The 24,117-nt window shown below is 37.8% G+C and overlaps 1 protein-coding gene across 2 annotated transcripts in view; it reads right to left on the reverse strand.

Annotated features, from left to right (window-relative positions):
• Positions 1-275: 275 nt before the first annotated feature.
• LOC149847334 (putative magnesium transporter NIPA6) overlaps positions 276-24,117 on the reverse strand; it is a 38,463-nt gene continuing 14,621 nt past the window's right edge. For both annotated transcript variants that reach the window (XM_089996937.1, XM_089996936.1), the window contains exons 8-10: positions 2,117-2,209; positions 1,525-1,642; positions 276-1,017 (exon numbers count right to left, since the gene is read on the reverse strand). In XM_089996937.1, coding sequence (XP_089853063.1) covers positions 884-1,017; positions 1,525-1,642; positions 2,117-2,209 — 345 coding nt within the window. In that variant the 3' untranslated portion in view covers positions 276-883. The remainder of the gene's footprint in view (positions 1,018-1,524; positions 1,643-2,116; positions 2,210-24,117) is intronic.

Below are 24,117 nucleotides of genomic sequence, written 5' to 3' on the forward strand. Positions count from 1 at the left end.
ATAAAACCAATGGTTGAAATGATTGGCTGGAAAGCATTAGATTTAGAGTTCAAACCCTATTGCTTTTAGCTTTGAAACATTTTTTTTCTTTTTTTTTTGTGAACAAGCCGGTTTGAGCTGGACAAATAGGCATGGAGTTTAAATTCTATTTAAGCTTCAAATGAGTCTGCTCAAGCTCGGCTCAGCTGGCCACAAGTACGAGCACCTCATGCTCAGCTCATTTACCAGCCCTATTTAACAGCATACATATGCACGCATGCACCACCACGACAAAATGAGGGAAAAAGTAAATTAACTCATGATGCCAAAATTTCAAAACCAAGTGAAATGTTAAGCTGCAGATCACAATCTTGTACATTTTAGTCTAGTGTGCCACTGATTTCTTCCTCTCTTCTTTCTCATAGTATCATTACACAAAATCCTGCTCCTAAAATATTTACAGTATGAAAAAAGAATTGCACTTACAAATATAATAATCATGTCAATATACAGTTCCTGTATCATTTCTTAACCTGTACAGGCAGCAACAATGAAGGTATCTGCAGTGAAAAACAATACAAATGGTGGAAACCAAAGTACACAAGGCCACCAGATTTTCTGTTAGGAGAGAAAAAAAGGGGGGAGGAAATAAACACAAACTACTGGATGAATAAACAAGCACTGATCTAGAGCTGCCGATAGGCTGTAGATGAGTAAGCAAGGAATGATGTAGAGCTCTTGATATACATCATCCACATGTCAGATCAGAAGAACCCAATGCCAAGACTTGTGCGCTCTACCAACAAGGGCCTAATTTCAGTGTGTAATCTGATCCACAAGTTCCCTAATTACTCCAAACTCACAATTCAGCTGCACTACTATGAAAGCCATTGGAAACCCCTCTCTACACAAAGTAATCCTGCTGGACAATGGTAACAAAATCTGGAGATAGCCCATCCTCATCTTTCGGCTTTTCAAACTCTCCATTGGGTAGATATAGTTGCCATGACATTGAAGGAGAAAGTGGTGCATACAAATCTGCATAAGTTTTCTCGATTTAGTATAACGCAAGTCATTGGTAAGAATTGACTTGAAAGATTGAGGATATACACAGAATGGGAGAATATACACAATTTTCTGGGTAGAATTGGGTTTTTCATTTTCCATTTTACAAACTGGAGCAATCCAGTAAAAATAGTCAAGCCGATAAAACCTAGAAAATTTTAAATCATTAAAAGAATCAAAACTGACAGTTATCAAAACTAGGAATATTTGAGCAGCTTTGTTTACAATTGAAGAGAGATTCATCTTTTCCCTTTTCAAGGCAAGAGAATTTGCATCAATTAAACAATTTATGCAGGCAAGAAAACCGAAAATTGGCCTCGTATGTGGCAAACATGCTTTAGTAGATTATTCATTCAAGCATGAACATTCCATGCAAGTTACGCTAAAATCAGCCCCAACATGTCCAGATAAACATGAAAGATTACATTGTTAGAGCAAAAGTTTTTAGTAGAGAAATAGCAGCCAATCAACTGGGCTCACCTGTTTTTGGAGGTGGTTCAGGTTCTCTTGTAGTGTGCAATAGTGCAGTGCCCGAAAGTACTGTGATTATTCCACAAATCTCAGAAGCTATACTACTTGCACTCTGGCCAGACCAGTCCTACGTGATGTCCAACAAGGAAAAACAATATCAAATTCACAGAAGAAAGTCATAAGAAAAAACAGTAATCAGGGCTTGTTTTTTTCATGAAACTTTCATGGGAATGTGCTGAGCTGACAATCATTTTCTTTTCCTTTCCCACCGTGAATGAAACAAACATCAAATCATCATGGTGGGAAAATGCCATGCTGGCACAAGTAGGCCCCAGTTTTTTCCACCACCTACCACTTTTTATGTGTAAATCCTTTCATACCCCTCCCCCCCTCAATGAAATCTTTCTCATAGAAAGGCTGAGCTAGCAGGATTTTTTACAAATCCATGTCCATTCCCATGAAATTCTTTCCTTTACATGGGAATGAAACAAACGAAGCCTAAGTTCCCTGAAGAAGAAAGTTGAAGGAACATGAAAATCAATATCAAATACCCTGAAGAAGAAAGCTGTAAGAGTATGAAAACAATTTCATTCTTAGATACCTTAAACATTATTGAGCTCGCCAAGATGGTAAGAACTGTGAACATCGCATAATAGATTGGAGAAACAGCTGCTGTGTTGAATGCATCAAGAGCCTACAGAATTTCCACACATAATTAAGGATAAAAAAGATTTAGAGACTTGGACCAATTTGCTACCACGTTGCCTACCCTAGACCAAGTTCTTTAAATTCAGAAAGAGAGAGTGAGAAGCAGATTGGAAGGTTTTGGTCAAAGCAAGCTCAGTGGTGATATGTAGGCACCAGTGACATATACATGTGTAATCTCTCGTAGTCACCAGTATCTCTATGGGGATACTATGAGCAATGAAATTCCTGGGAGATCTTAATATTTTCTATCTTGGAAAATTATTGAAAAAGGTTCACATGTTCAATACATTTAAAAAATAATATAAAAGAAACACCTGGAATTATTTATAAATAAACATTTTGTCACATAAATTATGCAATTTTTAATGTTCCAAAGTATCATGAAAAATAAGAGAAATTAAAGAGAACTTTGATGTTGGTGGGTACAGTTTATTGACACACAAATCTGTTGTGATCAAATTAATATCGCCATTAGCATATTCTCTTTAATAGATTATTTTGGGTCCACTCCTAATTGTTATGCAACATCATCTGCAGTATACACAAACTATCCAAACAAACACCAAGAAATGAATACATGATTAAAATGAGAACAATATTAACTCCATACAGCACACCTACTAAAAAGAAGTTGATCAGAAGAAGATCATGCATTTCGACATCATATAAGTAAATGCAAACTTACAACTTGCTGAGAAGGGCACTCAGACATATGGTACCCTTTGATTGTAAAAAAAATTGAGGTGCTATTTCTATCACATTCAATCCAGTACAACATCATATAACAAATCACAACAAGATCATTAAGCACTCCGAGAGAGAACCTTGAAAACCAAGAGATGAAAGTTTGTTAGCATAGAGTTTCTAGCAGATATTATTGTTAAAGATAGAAGACGTGAGGGTATTCTGGTCATAATAGGAACCCAAATGAGGGTATTTTAGTCATATTTCTGGACCAGTTTTAGTCCAACTCAAAGTCTTGTGAAACAGTCCTGATGTAATACAATATCTGTATTGTTTTATATATAAACATACCTACGGATGTCCTCTCATGCATGCAGAAATAGAGGAATCATTCATCTCTCTCTCACTATATTGAGATCTGAAACTCTGCCAAAACTGACATGGTTTCAGAGCAGGGGCGAGAATAAGTTCCCATCAAATCAGAGGCTGATGTAAGGTTTGATTTATCTTCTTTCTTCTTCTTCTACTCCCATTTCTTTCTTTCTTTCTCTCAAATTCTGTTTTACTTTCCAGCCAAAAAAATTCTGTTATTTCTTTCAGAATCACATCCTCCAAAAACAAAATCACGTACTCTGAAAAAGGATCCAGATCTGAGTCACGTTCTCTAAAAAAAATTGATTCAGATCTGAGGTGTTACTTTTGTGGCTTCTTTTATTTCAGATTCCTTTATCGTTTCTCAAAAAGAAAAGGGAAAGCTTGCTGTCGTTCCAAAAAAAAGGAAAGGTGGAACGAATCTTACAGATTCAGATCTGAATCTGCTTGACAGTCTATCCTCTTGAGTTCTTTTGTTTCTTCTTGATTCTTTCTTTCTTGTTTCTTGAAAGAATATATATATATATATATATATATATATATATATATATGTTCCAGCATATATCATCTGCAGAATTCTGTTGGTCTGCAGTGATTGTTATCGACCAGCAAAAAAAAAAACTGTTGTTTTTTCTGCTTTCCTTCTATCTTTTGATTCTTTTCCAAATATCCCTCTTGTTATGGCTACCCTAAGTTCCAGCTCTCCCATTAACTCTTCCTTAGTCAACTTGTCTTTGACAAGTTAGACTCTTATAACTTTGTTACTTTGAAGAAGCCGATCATCCCCTTTATCAGCAGCCATGGTTTGATTGGGCATCTCATCGGGACTCTTACCTGTTCCTGCAGAGTTCTTATTATAGTGTGAATCAAAGGATGTCAAAGGATGGCAAGTAGACAGATAAACTTGTGCTAATTCCGGATTTCTCCTTATGATCTAAAAATGACCAAGCTATCGTAGCTTATATTACAGCCACTTTATCTCGGGAAGTTTTATTTCATATTCTCATAGGCGTTAACGCTCGCGAGCTTTGGCAAATTCTGTATCATTGGTTTGAGCAGATCTCTACACCTAAAATTTATCATCTCAAAGAAGATTTTGGGAGGATAGCCAGAGGAAATTCTAGTGTGATAGATTATCTGAGCAAGGTAAAATCTATCACCGACCAACTTGCAGCAATAGGTGCTCTTGTTGCGGATGAAGATATATGCATGCAGACCCTTCAAGGTTTGGGTCAGAGTTCAACACGTTTGTTACTATGTACTCAGGACAAAGACCACGACCTCCCTTCGATCAGTTATGTTCTATGTTACTAGAACACGAGGCTATGTTTGATCTTAGCAACTCCTTTAGAAAGGAGAATATGGATCAAGCATCTAATAAGACTTTTTTTACTAGCTCATATTTTAGATCTAGATGCGGTGGAAGAGGTAGAGGACGTAGTAGAACCAACTCATTTGGTAGAGGTGTAGGACTTTTATCGACTCTCGGTGGTGGACCATGTCCAAATAGCAACATCACATGTCAGATGTGTGACAAACGTCGGCACACTAGTTCAAACAGTTATTGGAGGTATGTGCCCACATATCGTCCATCAACAGTTCCTATTCCTATACGTTTTTGCGCACTCTTAGGAGTTCCTTTTGGGGGTCCAAGGCCCCCATCACCTTCTACAACACCGCCTTCGTATCCTATGTCAGTGACATCATATCAGGATCATGATACTCTTAGCACCGTATTCAGCCAATTGAACTTGCAACAATCATAGTCGATGAATCCATGGTCTATGAGTTCACATGCACAACACATTGTTAAGGGACAAACTGTTTCTTCCTCCTCCTTCAAAAAACACTTGGTATCTGGATTCTGATGCAGCACATCATGTGACAGGAGATTCAAATAAATTCGTGCATGTTATGTCTTATCATGGATTAGGTCGCACTATTACAGGAGATAGTAAACATCACCCCATCACTCATATAGGCATTGTCTTGGTATGTACCAATTCTGGTCCTCTTTATTTGTCCAACCCTCTTCTTTCTCCTAGTATTAAGCATAATCTTATCTTTGTTTCTCAATTATCTGATCAAATGAATTCTCATGTTTATCTTTTGTTTCTACCAAGGATATTCAAATGAAAAGGATGCTCGTTGAAAGGAAGCGATATGGTGACCTTTATGTGGTGAATGAAGTTCCTCCATATTTTTGTGTGCCTTTCCCTTCTAGTTGTTCATTACTTTTATCTGGAGTAACTCGTTCTATTAATGATGTTGAGATATGGCATCGTAGATTAGGCCATTATCATTCTGGTTTCTTGAGTCTTTTATCTAATAAAAATCTCATTCTATTGAGAGATAAAGTCAAGGGGTCTTCCATTTCTTGCGACAATTGTCGCGTTTGTAAGAGTTATGAATTATCGTTTGGACATTATAATAAAAGAACTTCATTCACATTTGAACATGTTCATTCTGATGTGTGGAGACCAGCACCTGTTATGTCTCGTTGTAAATCCAAATACTATGTTATCAGTGTCGATGATTTTAGCAGGTACACTTGGATCTTCTTTTTGAAGTCCAAGGATCAAGTTTTTCCTACTTTTAAACAGTTCAAAGCCTATGTTGAAACCCAAATTTCTAAAAAAAAAAATCTTGCCTTTCGTAGTGATGGGGTAGGTGAATTCACCTCGAATTATTTCATTAAATATCTTTGTGATAATGGCATTGTGCATGAAATGTCTTGCCCAAGGACTGGGGCTCAGAATGAAACTCTTGAAAGAAAATATCGTCATGTGACAGAAACAACCCTCATTATGATGAATGAATATAAATTGAGAGCAGACATGTGGACAAAAGCCTTCCACACCGTTGTGTTTCTTATTAATCGGATGCCTTTGGATGGGTTAAATGGAGAAACACCTTTCTTCATATTGTTTGGAAATCATCCTAATTATTCTATACTTCGTGCCTTTGGTTGCATGTGTTATTACGTTCATATAGATGATTCCCTTTGGAATAAGTTTGCCTCGAAAGCTCAAGTTTGTCAATTTGTTGGATATGATGATGAGGTTAAAGGTTACAGGTGCTATAATTTAGAGACTAATCATCTCGTCATTTCCAGACATGTTATATGCCATGAAAACGTGTGTGCAGTTTCAGCTGAAAAAGATGAGTCAGGTCAGTTTAAAGCATTAATAAAGTTCTGGCCTATGGCAGTCCCAACATCATCCAACCAATCCCAATCATATGTGATCAGTCAGCAGCCATCTGGAGCTTCAGTTTAGCTATAATACTAATTAGGATCATGAATTCAGCGTGCAACAAAACCAGATATTGAACAAGCAGGAGGAACCAAATCATTTACTGTTGGTTCTAACGATATTTCTCGTCCAGTTCAGTTTCAACAGTTTCCCTTGGTATATAAGAGGCATTCTAAGGTGCAACTGGAATCACAACCCAATCAAAGAGCTAATGACGACGATAGGATCCAAGAGGGAACTGAAGATTTGCATGATATAACATAAACTAGTGGTAGTTCGGACGGACAACATATTCAATTAAAGATACCTTTTTGTTAAAATTAAATGTATACAAATACCAGACAAGGGTATTTTTATCCTTTATATTTAGAACAGTCCACTAGGGACTGAAATGTAAATTTTTCTGTTTCTTTTTTATTCTTTATTTTCTGTTTTTTGTCTGTTTCTGTGTCAGTCTTTTTGACTGTTGGGAGACAGTCCAACTAGACATTGGACTGCCTCCCAACAGTCATAAATATGACCGTTGGAAGGCAGTCCAACGTCTATTGGACTGCCTCCCATTCATTAAAGGTGAGGCTCTATAAATAGAGCCTTACCTCTACTTTGTATGTGTGCTTTCATAAAGCAATTGTTGTGGTATTCAACTTCTCACTTTGTTTTTCAATAGGCTTTTATGCCTTATTACTGTTTTTGTATTTTATCTCTTATGAGATTGTGATCGGTCCATTAGAAACCACATTGTTGTTGTGCATTTGTGTAGCTCTTTGTTGGCATTGTATTCGTGCACCCTGGTTTCATTTCATGGTATCAGAGCTAAGGCCTTTTTGAAAAAGCTTCCTTAGTGAGTGATCCTCTTGTGGTAAGTGCTCCTCACGCTCATGTTAGTCATTCTTCTATTCAAATCTTCGCAAGTCGCTATGGGAGAAAGAGACTCTGCCTCCATCATCACATACAAGCTAAATGAGAACAACTATTTGATGTGGGCGACGACAATGGAAAATCACATCAAAGGCAAAAAGCTATGGGGTTTTGTTAGTAGTTTTACTAACGAACCCCAACTGAAATTGACTAGAAAAGGAGATCAAGTCAAAGTATTGTCCGAAGAAGAAAAGGAAAAAGCTTTACAAGAATACCAAGACAAGTTGAAAGATTGGGAAGCAAGCAACGCTCAAATTCTTTCATAGTTTATGAATACCATAGAATTTAAGATGCATGGGCCTTCTTAAAAAACTCTTTTATTCAAAAGGATATGGCTAGACTATATTATCTTCAAGACAAGGTACGTAATACAAAACAAGGAGACAAAAGTGTGAGAGATTTGTATGGGGTTTTATCCCCTATTTGGGATGAATTAGCCATGTTAGAACCTAAATGGGAAGGTTCGGCTATTGAAACGAGAAAAGCTCAAATAGAAAGAGAAAACCTTTTCTCTTTCTTGTATGGCCTCCGACCGGAATTTGAACAAGTTAGGTCCTCTTTACTTCATAGAACCTCAATTCCTTCTATAAGTGATGCTCTTGCGCAAATTTGCCAAGAAGAAACAAGACTTGGCATGCACAAGTCGAATGATGAGGTTCTTGCCATGGCAAGACCCGAAAACTTTGTAAAAACATATAAACTCCCTCATTTTGAGAGAAAAAACAATGGAGAAGGACATCATGGAGGATACAAGGGCAAAATCATTTGTTATCATTGTAAGGAACCGGGATACATAAGACCGGATTGTCCCAAATTTAAGAAGGTAGCCACTCTAAGTGAAGAAACTCAAGATATCAAGAAAAAAGACAATTTCAATGATCTGACAATTGCTCAAATAGCGGAGGCTGTTTCACACATCCTTAAAGCGACTCCTTTTACATCTGGTGCCGCCATATCGTCCTCTTCTTCTCCAGGTAAATCCACTTGGATTTTGGATTCGAGAGCATCTTTTCATATGACATATAATGAATCCCTACTATCCAATTGCACCAATTCATACTTTTCATCTATGTCACATGGGTGCGGGTGCGGGTGCAGGTGCGGGCGTGGGTGCGGGTGCGGGGATTCGGCACTTCCAAAAAGCCCGGGTGCGGGGGTGCGGCAGGGGCAAAAATGTAAAAATATATAAATATATATATATAAGAGAGAAAATCATTCACGAAAAAAGGTTTTGAAAAGCCTCCTGTCAGCAGCTGACAGCAGAAAATTTTTTTAAAAAAAATTCGCAGCTCAGCAGCTGCCAGCAGTTGTCAGCAGCTGACAGAAGCTGCTGTCTCAGCTGTCAGCAGATTTTTTTTTTTTAAAAAAAATCGTAGCTCAGCAGCTGACAGGAGCTGTCAGCAGCTGACAGAAGCTGCTGCCCCAGCTGTCAGCAGTAATTTTTTTTAAAAATTTCGCAGCCCATTTCAAAGGGCAAATTTTTTTAAATAAAAAAATCCAAAAAAGAAAATGGACCTAAATGATCCTGGGTGCGGTCAACGCACCCAGGATCGGGTTGACCGCACCCGGTGCCGCACCCGAACCCGCTCCCGCGTCGAGTCGCGTCGACGCGGGTGCGGCACCCTGCTAGCCGAATCCCTGTGACATAGCTTTTCATGTGTATCAACCACCGATGACACTTCTTTAAAAGTCAAAAGCATAGAAAATCTCAAAGACACTTCAAAAAAAAAATTTGTTACAAACGTACGAGTTATTCCAAAGTTAGATTTAAACCTTTTTTCAGTTTCCCAAATTTCTAATAATGGGTGTTAAGACTTCTTGTAATACCCATGATTTTTATCAGATAAATAAATGTAGATTTTAAGTCATTAAGGTAATACACGAATATTTTATGGTTTTAATTATTTATTCGTAATTGGATCTTAAATAACCTATTTGGATCCTGGAAATAAATCGGATTTTTTTTATGAGACAATTTCTATAACACTTTAGTGGGAATTGGTATAGCTTAAGGCGATGTTCGGATCCACCATATTGCATTTGGATCTTCGATATCAGAACTTCAAATATTAATCAGGATCCTTAAATTGAAATCATAAAGATCAATGTACATTTAGCTGGATCCATAATAGTTCATTTGGATCCGTAGTTCTAAATCAGAGTATGATCAAAACTTCGGATTTCTGGATCCGAATTTATTAAAAGGATTGACGAAGCACAATGGATCTTGGATCCATATTAATTTATGTTAATTTTTGGATAACGTAAATGGATCTATATTAACCTATGAAAGACCCACAAGATCGTATCGAAGAATAAACCAAATGTATTAAGAATATGGTATTTTAAAGCTAGTAACATTTTGAATCCTTAGACGGATCCAAATTGCCCAACTAGGGGGTTTCATTAAAAGATTTGGGTTGCGGGTCTCGGTGGTGGCCAAACCGAAACCGTACCCAATTGAAGTGTAATATATATATACACATAAGATAATAATAACAATACTAAGTATAAATAAAAATATATGGATCCATAGTTGGATCCGTATGGGTCCAAATATCGGACCCAAACCATCGATGGGCCGCATATTCAAATCGGGGCAAGAACGCGGGCCATGGATCCGATCGATCCGCGCCCCGCACCTTACCGTGCGTTAAGTAAGGGCCCCTACCCGATAAATCGAGTGTTAGGGTTCATTTTTGAACCCTAACTCGTCGTGAGGGGTGGCTAGGGAGCGTGGATGCGCAGCCGAGAGGAGTGAAGGAGGTAACCTCCTCCTTTCGTTTCGGGGGCCACCATCCTACAAAATCCCCCTCCCGAGTCTCTTCCTCCCATCTCCCTCTCGTTTTTGCACGCGCCAGCAGGGGCAGCCGACACCCTCTACATCTCCCCCTGCGCTCTTCCTCTCCCATTTAGCCGAACCCTCTCTCTCTCATTCTTCCTCCTCCTCCTGCACTCTCGTCTCCCTTCTCCTCTCGATTGTGCTCGGTAGTGGAGCCGTGAACGCCGGCGAAACCTCCCTCTCGCAGCATCAACCACCATCACGCTGGAAAGAGGTAGGTTTTTCTGTGATTACGTATATTTACTAAGTTTCAAGCATCCTTTGGATTTGCCGTAACTCCCAACTCGAAAAAAATTGGGGTTTTGGGGTTGCCGTGAAACCCTAATAAAAAAGGAAAGGGGATTTGGGGTTTAAGCTACCAAAAATCCATATAGGATTTTCTATTGTCCCAGTTTATCTGTGCGTCATACACGATTGTTGCATAAGATCATGTTTAACTATCATCCAGGTTATAATCATCTTAATATGTTCAAGTGACTAGGAAGGATTTGGGTTTTTGGGTTGCTCAATGAAGATTCAGGCCCATTTCTTTTATTCAACTATGTCATCTGTATAGGATGTTGTGTAATCAATGGGTAATACTTGCTGTAAAAGTCTAATTAGTGTTTCTTTTAATTCGATACAAGAGGCCTTTGTTCAATCAGTTATGTGAGTAATTTAATTCAAGTATATGCGTGTAAGAGTGTGGCTTCATAAAATGTTAATTTTCCAGTATTGCTAACTTCTGAAAGTATTAGTTTTAGCTACAGTGTTCTGTGACCTTAATAGGTGGATTGTGTTTGATGACTTTCGTTTTTCCTTTTTAGGTTCTGAAAATCTTGCTTTATCAAGGGATATCAAACATTGTACTTGCTAAAAAAAAAAAAACATGATTGTATGTTTTGAGAATATGTGTTGTGATTGGAAATAAAACAATGCTTGGTAAGTTCGTTAACTAATTTATAATCGATGATGTATGCACTTAATCAGAACTGTGGGGCTGAGACCGAAAGACAAAATTATTTCTGTTTCTTGCGAAACTGTCCAGTCAGTGTATAAGCATGTACAGGACATACATATACTAATTCCATGTTGAGAACTCTAATTGTTACTATACATACATAGTTGAGTTATGAATAATTAGTGGCACAGGTTAGCATGCTTGTATGCTCTGCATTCTTTTTCAATAACTCGATATGCAATTGGTTCTGAAGACAGCCAATGAGCGTTTGAATCTCCTGTAGCTGACTTGATTTTATTTTTGTTAGTAACCTCTCAACTAGTGACATATTTTACTGAACATGCCACTACACTGGAGCCTACATGTCCAGGTGTTTTGTATGTCCTGATTTTTCTCAGGCACAGATAACTGCATATTCTAAAATTTTTATGCCCAGATTACTGCGTGGTTTAGAATAGAAGCATGCACATACTGATGGATTGATAGATAATTCTTTTTAGCTTTGGTAGAACAATAACCTGTACACACCTGTCAACCTGTTAGGCTGTACAAGTGTATGCCTATCCATATGCAGGACAATATCTACATATATATCTGGGTAGTTATAATGGAGATTGCCCATTGCTGTATAACCTGAACGGTATATGTGTTATAAGTGGTGAGTACATTGAGCCTTGGCTATAACCTTATGTACACAACCAAATGGATATGCACTTCGCGTTTAAAGTTTCTGCGCATTTTCACAGTACTCACACACTCATTACGCGACATCACTCTTACTGCACATATTGTGGTACGTACGCAGAAGTATATTGGTGTTATACATGAAAGAACCCACATATTTTCCGAAACGTTGTCATATAGGGTCATTACTAAATCTCTGAAACTGCGTGTCTGATTTATGCAATGCATATTCCTTAAGTAAATCAACTACTATTACGTGCTAGTTACTTTGAAAAAAAAAGGAGGAGAACAAAGTGTGTTTTAATCTTTATTGACATTAGGAACATGTATATGACATCCTGATTATAGTGGGAAATATGTGATGCTACATATTTGTGAAACACTAGGTTTTCGCTTTAGTGATAGAAGGAATTGTAACTTGATGGGCGTATGTGCAATTTGGTTTTATCTGAGATTTTTCATATAAACTGCTGACATTCAAATCTGAAAATGTCTGAGTTTTGACTGCTTTCTGTAGAAGAGCTATGAGACATATTAATGAAATGTCATTTATTAAAATTGTTTGTTGCATGCAGTCAAGTTATGTGAATTGTTTTCCCTTGTCCACTAAGAATTCAAAATGAATGATAGGGAGTTTGGGAATCATGCCTAATTGGGCAATATGGATTGGGTACCTGATGCAGGTACTTTTGTTAATGAACGTGTACTCAATGTCAATAACATTGGGGAGAAAAATTAAAGGTTAATTTCTGTGAGCCTGACTGGTTGAAAGATACCGGGGCATTTGTGTCCGATTGGTTTAAAAGTACCAAAGCATTTAGAATAATGATCATAATACTGATAAGAACTTAAATTTAATTCTTGTTGCTCGACTGGTTTAAAGGCACCGGAGCACTTTGAGTGGGTTATGCAATCAATATGACAAAGGATGGGAACTGTTCTATGCACCTTGGTAAAATGACTAAGGTTGAGATTTCTACTACTATGATAGTAGAAAGAAGTTGGGGAAATGCCCCATACTTCGGGAAAATAATTAAATGAAAAGATTAACCCACTCAGATTCGAGCTTACCTTGGAGAGGGTAGGTGGTACAAAACTCTGGGGACATGTGTTTAGTTTCGAGCGTAAAGCGACTCGTTGGTCCCAGTCCTCAGGGTTGGGGGACCCGGACTACCAAATGTGTCCTAGGTGGTAGTTCCATGTTCTTCTGCAGAAGTTAGGGATGCATCCTGTTTTGGTTTTGGCCTTTGGGAGTTTCTCTCGGTCACTGGCCGCTCCCTTGGGATTTCAGTCACAGTTAGAATGTTCGGGTTAATAAAACAACTTTGAATAATATACCCCTGAACGTTCTCTTCTGTGATGGTTGTCTCGGCCCGTGTGTACCCGCGGGATAAGATAAGATAAGAAAAGATAAACATCAATTAGAACATTCTAGGTATCACAGTGAGTGGAGTTTTAGGGAGACATGTTTATATTCTTCCAGCATGTTCTGAGCTTGTGATGAAATGAAATACTGAAAGATGTAGATATGAGATAATTGAATTCATATTGTTGTTGTTACATGACTGTTATGCATGTTGCTGTTGTTGCATAATCCGCTTTACTTGCTTATGTATATGTCTGTTATAGTTGTTGCATAGTCTGCTTCACTTACTTTTAAGCATTCAATGGAATCGGTGGCCATGATATATTTAAATGCTGCAAATGATATTACCTTATCATGAGATGAATTCTGTACTCCTGCAATGGTTGATTTGGTCTTGGTAGTGTTTATATATTCTAGCTAGAAACTTAAATTAACAATGTGCAGTAGTTTAGTAATGTTTATATTCTCATGCTATGTTTTATTGTCCATAATTAAACAAATCCCTTGCATACTTGTTACTTAGTATATTTGCCAAATTTACAGTAATTTCTACTTAGACGTGGTAGTCTAATTCCAATCAATCTACTAATTTTTAGGTAAAGAATAGAGTTTATGAGCGGCTGCGGAATGAGGCATCGGATCGAGATTTTTGGATTTATTGTTCCAGGGATCGCTTGAGTTTATTGTAAATTTTAACTGTTCATATCATTTAAAACTCTGATGATCTTCATTAATATTGAAATGAAATAAATGTTTTGGGTTTCTCTCCACCGTAATGTCTTGAAATGTTTAACCTTATTTTATTTCTTGTTTCCGGTGTTATATAAAAAAAAAAAATCCTCTAAAATTTGGGTTAAAATTTCGGGGTGTTACACTTCTTCTCATCTAAGGCTTGTTGGGTGCAGGATCTCCAGTAAGGGAAGCTGATTGGGCAAGGCCATAGAAGAGGGGATCTCTATTATATGGACTTTTTATGTATACCCAAAAACTCTTTTTGTAATCATGTCAAAGACATAGATTTAGACCTTTGGCATAAAAGATTAGGACATCCAAGTATATCCAAATTATCTCATTTTCTATTTTTGAAAAAATTTTGTAAAGATAAAGATTTTGTATGCAAAGATTGTATACTTGGAAAAATACAAATGATACATTTTGGATCAAGAACTTCCTCATCTAGTGAAATATTTGAATTGGTGCACTCGAATGTATGGAGTCTCACTCCTGTCATGTCAAAGGGAGGATATTCATATTACGTTATATTCATAGATGATTTTAGTAGACATACTTGGATTTTTTTCCTCAAGCTTAAATCAGAAGTTTTTTTGTGTTTTAAAACTTTTCATAACCTTGTTATAAACCAATTTAAAACAAATATTAAAGTCCTCTCTGTCTCAGGGGGGGGAGTTTCTTTCAAATGAATTTCAATCATATCTAAAAAATCATGGAATTTTACACCAACGATCTTGTCCAAGGACTCCTCAACAAAATGGAATTTCCGAAAGAAAACATTGGCACATTATTGAGACTGCTAGAACCTATGTCACAAGGATTCGCCAAGACAGGTGCCGCACCCGCATCGACGCGGGTGCGCGTGTGGGTGTGGCACCCAGTGCGGTCAACCCAACCCTGGGTGGGGTCAACGCACCTAGGGTCATTTTGGTCCATTTTTTGGATTAAAAAAAATTGCTTTGGAAAATAAAAAAAAGAGACCCTTGCTTTAAATTCATTTAAAATGCATTGAACAACATTTTTTTCAAGTGAATAAATTCTCATTAAACTCTCTCTCTCTCACACATTTAATAGTAATAAAACTTCCTCTCATCCACCAAAAACATAAAACGAGTTTCTCAACAAGGCAGCTTTGGAAAGTGTTGATAATAGAAAACTGTTTCCTAAAATCTATCTTGGAAATTAAAAGCTTTCATTGAGAATAGGAAAGGTCTCCTAAAGTCCAACGTGTAAATTAAACCCATATTTTGAAGTTTTAAATGATTTTATTTAGATTCTTGAAAATTAAAAGCTTTCATTGAGAATAGGAAAGGTCTCCTAAAGTCCAACGTGTAAATTAAACTCATATTTTGAAGTTTTAAATGATTTTATTTAGAAGTTTCAATTTTGGACCCCCTTCTCTCTCTCTCTCTCTCTCTCTCTCTCTCTCTCTATATATATATATATATATATATATATATATAATTTTTTTTACATTTTTGCCCCTGCCGCACCCCCGCACCCTAGGTTTTTGAAAGTGCAGCACCCCTGCACCCGCACCCATGTGACATAGGCTAGAACCCTTCTTATTTCAAAAAATGTTCCAAAACAATTTTGACCGAAGCTGCACTTACCGCAGTATATCTAATAAATAGAATGCCTTCTCAAGTCTTGGAAAACAAATCTCCAATTGAAAATCTTTTTGAAATTTCTCCTGAATTGAAAAGACTAAGAATATTTGGATGTAAATGTTTTGTGCTTCTTGAAAAATATAACAAACTCTCTCCCAAAGCCATAAAATGTGTCTTTCTTGGATATGTCGAGAATAAAAAAGGCTATCGGTGCTATGATAAACAAATGACAAACTTTATGTTTGTAGAAATGTTATTTTTCTTGAAAAAAAAACGGATTTGATTTTGACAAACCCAAGGAAGAAACCGAGTATGCTTTTTTATTTGATTTATTACCTAAATCAAATAATGAAATTGTTAATAACATTGAAAATTTTGAGTCTATTAATGACTCTAGTGAAGAAAGAGAACCATCTCAAAATCTTTTACAGTATTCTAGACGAGACACTAGAGAGCATCCATGTGCCCTTGAAAGATATAATCAATCAACAAATATTGAGGAAACTAGTGTTAGGAGATTTGAACGAATTCATAGACCTCCAACTAGATTCGTGTCATATGAATCTTTTACTCCAAACTATAAAGCTTGCCTTCTAGCTATCCATTCATATCATGAACCATCTAACAACAATGAAGCTAAAAACATAGACGAGTGGGTAAAAGCCATGAAGATAGAATTAGATGCACTGCATAAAGCTCATACCTGGACAATTCAACCTCTTCCCAATGGAAAGAAGATTATAGGGTGTAAATGGGTCTTTAAGATCAAAACAAAAAGTGATGGGTCTCTAGAAAGACATAAAGCACAATTAGTTGCAAAAGGATACTCCCAGAAATATGGAATAGATTATGAGGAGACATTTGCTCTAGTAGCCCGTATAACCACAGTTAGGACTTTAGTTTGCAGTAGCATCCATTAGAAAATGGCCTATTTATCAACTAGATGTTAAAAATGCATTTCTAAATGGAAATTTAAATGAAAAAGTGTACATGGTTCCTCCTCCCGGTTTGACTATTGAAAATGGTATGGTTCTTCGACTTCAAAAGCCTTTATATGGGCTTAAGCAAGCCCCTAAAGCACGGTATGATCGATTTAGTAATACCATATTAAAATTTGGTTTTAAATCCTGTTACACTGACACTGCTTTGTTTATAAGATCTACAGATACCTCTATTATTATTCTTCTTTTGTATGTTGATGACATAATCATCACTGGTAATGATCAAAAGGAAATTGAAGAAATTAAAGTTATGCTTAAAAAATCTTTTGATATGACTAATCTTGGTTTTTTGAGATATTTCTTAGGCATTGAAGTGGTTTACTCACCAAGGAGATACATTTTATCTCAAATTAAGTTTGCAGCAGATATTGTTGCACGTTCGGGAATCACTGACACAAAGTATGTGGACACGCCTGAGATGATAAATGCAAAAATGAGAGCTGAAGATGGCATACTATTAGATGATCCAACACCTTATAGGCAACTTATCGGATCACTAATGTACCTTTCTATTTTCAGACCTGATATTGCGCATGCTGTACACAACGCCAATCAGTTTCAACATGCGCCCACATCAATTCACATGAGTGTCGTATTGAAAATAGTTTGATATATTCAGAAAATTATTTCTAAAGGGATATTCTTATCCTCTTCCTCATCTTTAAATCTTATTGCATATGCTGATTCTGACTGGGGAGGAAATCTCAATAATCGTCACTCAACTACTGGTTTTTGTGTTTTTTTAGGTGATTCCCTCATTTCTTGGCGATGCAAGAAACAACAAAAGATGTCCTTATTCTCCATTGAAGCTGAGTATAGGGCAATGGCTACAACAACCATTGAAGTTGTGTGGATGCGTGCATTACTTTTAGATATGGAAGTTGATATTACAGAGCCTACAAAATTATGTTGTGACAACAAAAGTGCCATATACATTGCCAGCAATCATACCTTTCATGAGCGAACAAAACACATTGAGATAGATTGTCACTATGTTAGCGAAGAATATTTGAAGGGGACTATTACATTGCCATATGTTCAGTCAGAATTTCAGATCACAGACTTCTTCACCAAAGCTCTTCCTTTGCCTAGATTTTTGTATCTTCTTAACAAACTATCGGTGATTTCACCGTAAGTTTGAGGGGGAGTGTTAAAATTAAATGTATACAAATACCAGACAAGGGTATTTTTGTCCTTTATATTTAGAACAGTCCACTAGGGACTGAAATGTAAATTTTTCTGTTTCTTTTTTATTCTTTATTTTCTGTTTTTTGTCCATTTCTGTGTCAGTCTTTTTGACTGTTTGGACTGCCTCCCATTCATTAAAGGTAAGGCTCTATAAATAGAGCTTCACCTCTACTTTGTATGTATGCTTTCATAAAGCATTTGCTATGGTATTCGACTTCTCATTTTTTTTTCAATAAGCTTTTATGCCTTATTATTGTTTTTGTATTTTATTTCTTATGAGATTGTGATCGGTCCATTAGAGACCACATTGTTGTTGTGCATTTGTGTAGCTATTTGTTGGCATTGTATTCGTGCACCCTTGTTTCATTTCACTTTTCAGTTGACTTTAGATTGTTTATGATTGCCATTCATCAAGAAAAAGAATCATACAATTTTGCTGAGGCATGTAAAAATAATTAGTGGGTTGAAGCTATGAATAAAGAGATCAATGCTTTGCATGAACGTGGCACTTGGGAAGTCATCGACAGACTGATAGATAAAAACATTGTTGGATGTAGATGGGTTTATAAAATTAAGTATAAGGCTGACGACAGTATTGAGAAGTATAAGAAAAAATTAATTGCCAAAGGATATACCCAGGAACATAGTCTTGACTTTGATGAAACTTTCAGCCTTGTTGTCAGAATGAGAACAATTTGTGTTATTCTTTCTCTTGTAATTTCCTTTGGTTGGTAGATGTATCAACCAGTTACCAGAAGCTTCTTAGATAGGTGGGAAGCTCGCTTTTCGGAAACTTCGAAAGCACGATACTCCTCACTTCTAAAACTTGATGAGAACCTTGATTCCCCCACGCTTCTCATATGCTTTCCATACGCTTCATCTATTTTTCTTATATGTTCTCTTACTCAATTTTTTTTTGTTTTTTATGTGTTTTCTCCCACTCTTCTCACTCACTTCCATGTGCTTTCTCTAAACTAGTAGTCATCATTTTTAGATTTTGTTAAAAATTTAATTCTTACACTAAAAAAAACATGAAATTTAATATTTGTCACTTTTATTTTAGTTTTTATTTGTGTTTCATTTTGATTTGCATTTAATTCTTATATTTCTTTTTTTTATTCCTCGCTTCCCGCTTCATATACATTTTAAATTGCATCGCTTCCTGCTTCATATACATTTTAAATTGCATCGCTTCTCGTATCGTTTCTCGCTTAATGTGTTCCTTCACGGAAGATTATATGAAGAGGTATATATGGAGCATCCACCCGGTTATCCCGAAGGTGATGTTGCAAAGACAACCTTGAGATTAAGAAAGGCCATCTATGGGCTCAAGCGGGCATCTAGGGCATGGTTTGAAACATTCAGTACAACAATTCAATCTATTTGCTTCACATGTAGTCAATGTGATTACTCCTTATTCACTCATGTTGATAATTCTGATATGACATTGATTCTTGTCTATGTTGACGACATTATTACAACAGGGGTGGTCAGTCACGTATCAAAGATCTCAAGACCTTCCTTTGTCATAAGTTTTACATGAAGGATCTTGGTCTTTTGAAGTATTTTATTGGTGTACAAGTGGACAAAACACCTACTTCTTTGAATCTTTCACAGAGTAAATATGCCCAGGATCTCTCACAACGTAGTGGTATGGCAGAATGTAAGCCTGCTAAAAAGCAATGGCATTAAATACAAAACTGCATGGAGATATTGAAAATGATGGTTTGTTGGACACTTCGAAGAAATTCAGAAGCATAGTAGGGGCACTTCAATACCAAACCTTTACAAGACCAGATATGGCTTATGCCGTTAACCAAGTATCACAATTTATGCATGCTCCTAGGCAAAGCCACATGGACATTGTGAAGAGAATTCTTAGATATATCAAAGCCACGATCATTGATGGTGTTATATACTCCAAACTGACGAATCATACATATTCAATGAACTTTGTAGTAGTTGCCTATTCAGACACAGATTGGGCGGGTAATCCCTCCACAAGAAGGTCAATTACAGGTTATGGAGTATTTTTGAAAAGGCATTTGGTCACATGGTCAAGCAAGAGACAAAGAATCAAGCACGGAAGCTGAATATAGAACAATGACTGCTGTCACAACTGAAATTTTATGGCTTCGTCAACTATTGTCGGCTCTGAGACAGTGGATAGATAAATCCTGAAAAAGTGTGTTTAGGGTCTGGATCTCATACCAGACCCGAGTCCATCTATGTATAGCTTTTGTGTATAACTTTGTATACCTTTATTCCATTTCGGGTCTGGATATTATACCAGACCCGGACCCACAATGTACACTCAAACATATTAATATATACTTTAGGTCACGGTCTATGTCACATGGGTGCGGGTGCGGGTGCGACACGGGTGCGGCGCAATTTCAAAAATTTTGGACACGGGGACTCGGCTATATATATATTAAAAAAAATAAAAAAATATATATATATATAAGACTCGGTCAAAGTTGTGCCCATTAGGGGACAGGTGATGAGTTATGAAGGCATTCTGTACACTTTCTTCACACAGGAATAATTCACTTTTGGGCACTTTCTTCATACACTGTAATAATTCACTTTCTTCATACAGGAAAAAACCACAAAAACTTGAGTTGTGCCCATTCTGTACTTAAAACTTGAAAGTGTACAGGTTTTTTAGTTGTGATGGGTTTTTTTCCTTACAGCTGTAGCCCAGAAAATTAAAAAAAAAATTCAAAAAAATGGACCAAAATGACCCTGGGTGCGTTGACCACACCCAGGGTCGGGTTGACCGAGTCCGAGCCGCACCCGTGTCCGCACCCGTGTCGGTGCGTGTCGACGCGGGTGCGGCGACCTTGGAGCCGAGTCCGTGTGACATAGGTCACGGATTCATTACTGAAATCGTGACAGCCGCAGCCCCTTTCTTCTTCTATCCCCTTTCTTTGAATAAGGAAGATGAACCTATCATGTATTATCAGGCAGCTACTTCTACTAAATGGGTAGAAGCCATGAATGATGAAATGCAAGCCTTACATGAATGTGGTACTTGGGAAATCGTCCCAAGACCACCTGACAAAAATGTTGTTGGATGTAAATGGGTCTACAAAATAAAGTATAAACCAGATGAAACCATTGAACGATATAAGGCGAGACTGGTTGCAAAAGGATTCACTCAAGAAGCAGGACAAGACTATGATGAGACATTCAATCCTGTAGTGAGAATGAGAACGATTCGAATTAATCTTTCCCTAGCCGTTGAACATGGATGGAAGCTGAGTCAGCTTGATGTTAAGAATGCGTTTTTGCATGGGGATTTGAAGGAGGAAGTCTACATGGAACAACCCCCTGGATATCAAGAGCAAAACTGTAAAACACATGTGTGCAGACCTATGTCACACGGACTCGGCTAAGGAGGTGCCGCACCCGAGTCGACACGCCCCGACACGGGTGCGGACTCGGTCAACACCGAGTCAGACTCGGTCAATGAGTCGAGGCCGAGTCTATCCACATTTTGGACTCGGTCAACTTTGACCAAGTCCAAAAATGTCCATTTTGATTTTTAAATTACGTTTTGGATCCGGGTCGGGTCCGGACCCGACCCAGATCCAAATTTCTTTTCCAGCCGAACCCTAAAAGGGGTTTATCGACAGGGGGAGGGGCTTACCCTCTCGATTTTGCCTCTCCCCCTCAGCCCCTGTAGCTTTCTCCTACACCCACACCGGCGATCCAGACTCCGGCAACGGTACGCACGGGCAGCCACCGTCTCCCCCTCCAACACTCAACAGGTATGTCGATCGACCCTCCTGCACCCTCTACTCGCAGCCTCCCTCCTTGCACCCTCTGCACGCAGAAGAGGGGCTCGGCCCCTCTCTGTGCCTCCTATTCACAAAGGAGGGGCTTGGCCCCTCCTCGTTTCGCTTATGTCAGGCAAGCCCCTCCCCCCCCCCCCCCGTACCCTTTGCTCGCAGAAGAGGGGCTTGGCCCCTCCCTGTGCCTCTGATTCATAGAGGAGGGGCTCAGCCCTCCTCGTTTCCCTTTTATCACATGGACTCCCCCTCCCTGCACCCTCTGCTCGCAGAATAGGGGCTCGGCCCCTCCCTTTGCCTTTGATTCACAGAAGAGGGGCTAGGCCCCTCGTTTCCCTTCTGTCCGGCGTAGCAAGGCTCGGCCTGTCAGCCGAGCCCCCTCCTTCCCACACTCCTTCTTACCCCTGCCGAACAAAAGAAAAATGAGGAGGGGCTCGGCCCCTCCTCGTTTCCCCTGCTGCCTTTGGCTTTTTGGCAAGGGCGAAGCCCCTGGCACGGATAAGGTTTAGCAGGGTCTTGCCCTGCCCCTCCTTTTTGTGTTAGATAGGGGGTAGGCCCCCTATCTCGAACCTGGTTTGCAGAGGAGGGCTTGGTTTGAACCTGATTTGCACAGAGGGAACGAACCTGGAGCTCCTATTACTATTATTTTGAAGTGTTTATTAACTTTATTTTATTTACTTATTTTCTTTTCAGTTTTCACTTTTCAGATATAATGACGAGTTCTAGCGGTATTGTCAATACATTTGGTTCAAGTTCTAACCCTGAATTAGAAGTTTGTCAACCACTTTGGAGGCTTGTGACAAAATGGGTAAAAGTTAGTAGTGGTGTTGGTGGGAATGTGCAGTTTCATTGTAATCTATGTAAGACTGTTTTCAAAGGTTCTTATACGCGTGTAAAAGCACATCCTTTGCATATTCGTGTTCAAGAAATTTGGGCATGTTCTGGGGTTGACAAAGACATGTTAAAGCAATTAAAAAAAGAACAAGAGGAAGCTGAAAAGAAGAAAATTGCAGAGATGAGAAGCGATTCGATTAATTTGTCTTTTCCTACTGCTAGTGGTATATAAGAAGAACTTTTAAAGAAAAGAAAGATGGAAAGCAATAAAACAATACAAGCGCCATTCAAAAACATGGCAAGAGCAGAAATTGATAAAAAGATTGGTTGATTCTTTTACTCAAGCTCAATTCCTTTTAATGTAGCTAGAAGTCCATACTGGAAAGATAATGATTACATCTTTGGCTAATTGCAATTTGATTGGTTACGTGCCTCCTAGTTCAGAAAAACTAAGAACAGTCATTCTTGCAGAGGAAAAAAATAGAATTGAAGACTTGTTAGAGACCCAAAAATTTGCATGGAAACAACATGGAGTGTCGATTAATTCTGATGGGTGGACTGATATACAAAGGCGACCACTGATAAACTTCATTGCTTACTCACTTAATGGGCCAATCTTTTTTAAGACTGTTGATGCATCTAGAGAGTATAAAGATGTTGAATATTTAAAGAGATTATTTGTCGAAGTGATAAAAGAAGTGGGTGAAGAAAGTGTTGTGCAAATCATTACTGACAATGCTCCAGTTTGCAGTCGTGCAGGAATGAATTTGGCAAGTGAAGATACATATTCACATATTTTTTGGACTCGTGCAGCACACAGTTTAAATTTGACACTTAAGAGTATATGCAATCCATCAAAAGATGATGCACATGCACATGAAATGTGCTTATGGATTGAGGAAATAGAGCATGATGTTCGAAATATTAGAAATTTTGTTGTAAACCATCATCATGCCCTTTATATATTTAATAGGCATTCTGATCTCAAGTTACTGAAAGTTGTTGAAACTCGTTTTGCTTCTCTCATTGTTATGATAAAAAGAATTAAGCAACTCAAGAATGCATTGATGATGATGGTGGCTGATCAAGATTGGGATTTTTATCGTACTGAAGATGATGTCAAGGCTCAAGCTATCAAAAAATGCATCTGTGATGATTTTTGGTGGGATAAAATTACATATTTTGTTGAATTTACAGAGCCTATTTGGGAATGTTGAGAGAAGTTGACAGAGATGTACCCATGCTTCATAAAATTTATGAAATGCGAGACAATATGATTGAAAAAGGTCAAAGTATCATTTTTAAACATGAGAAGAAAGATATTGCACTTGATGATTCAGAATTTTACAATCATGTACATTCAGTTTTAGTGAGAAGATGGGATAAAAGCAATACACCTTTGCATTGCATGGCACACTCTCTCAATCCAAAATACTATGCAAAAAAATGGTTTACAGCAGGTGTTGGTCGTGTTTCTCCAAATGAAGATCCTGAGATATCAAGAAATAGAATGATATATTTGGGAAGACTTTTTAATGATCCTCACATGTTTAAGGTTGTAAATAGTGAGTTTGGCAAGTTTTCTACTGAGAGATTTGATTCTTTAGCAGCACTTGTGGCAAGGGACGAGGAAGATCCCCTTAATTGGTGGGCAACATATGGATCAGAGACA

The sequence above is a fragment of the Nuphar pumila genome, chromosome 2, assembly GCF_984573655.1.
Source record: "Nuphar pumila chromosome 2, dmNupPumi1.hap1.1, whole genome shotgun sequence".
Lineage (NCBI taxonomy): Eukaryota > Viridiplantae > Streptophyta > Magnoliopsida > Nymphaeales > Nymphaeaceae > Nuphar > Nuphar pumila.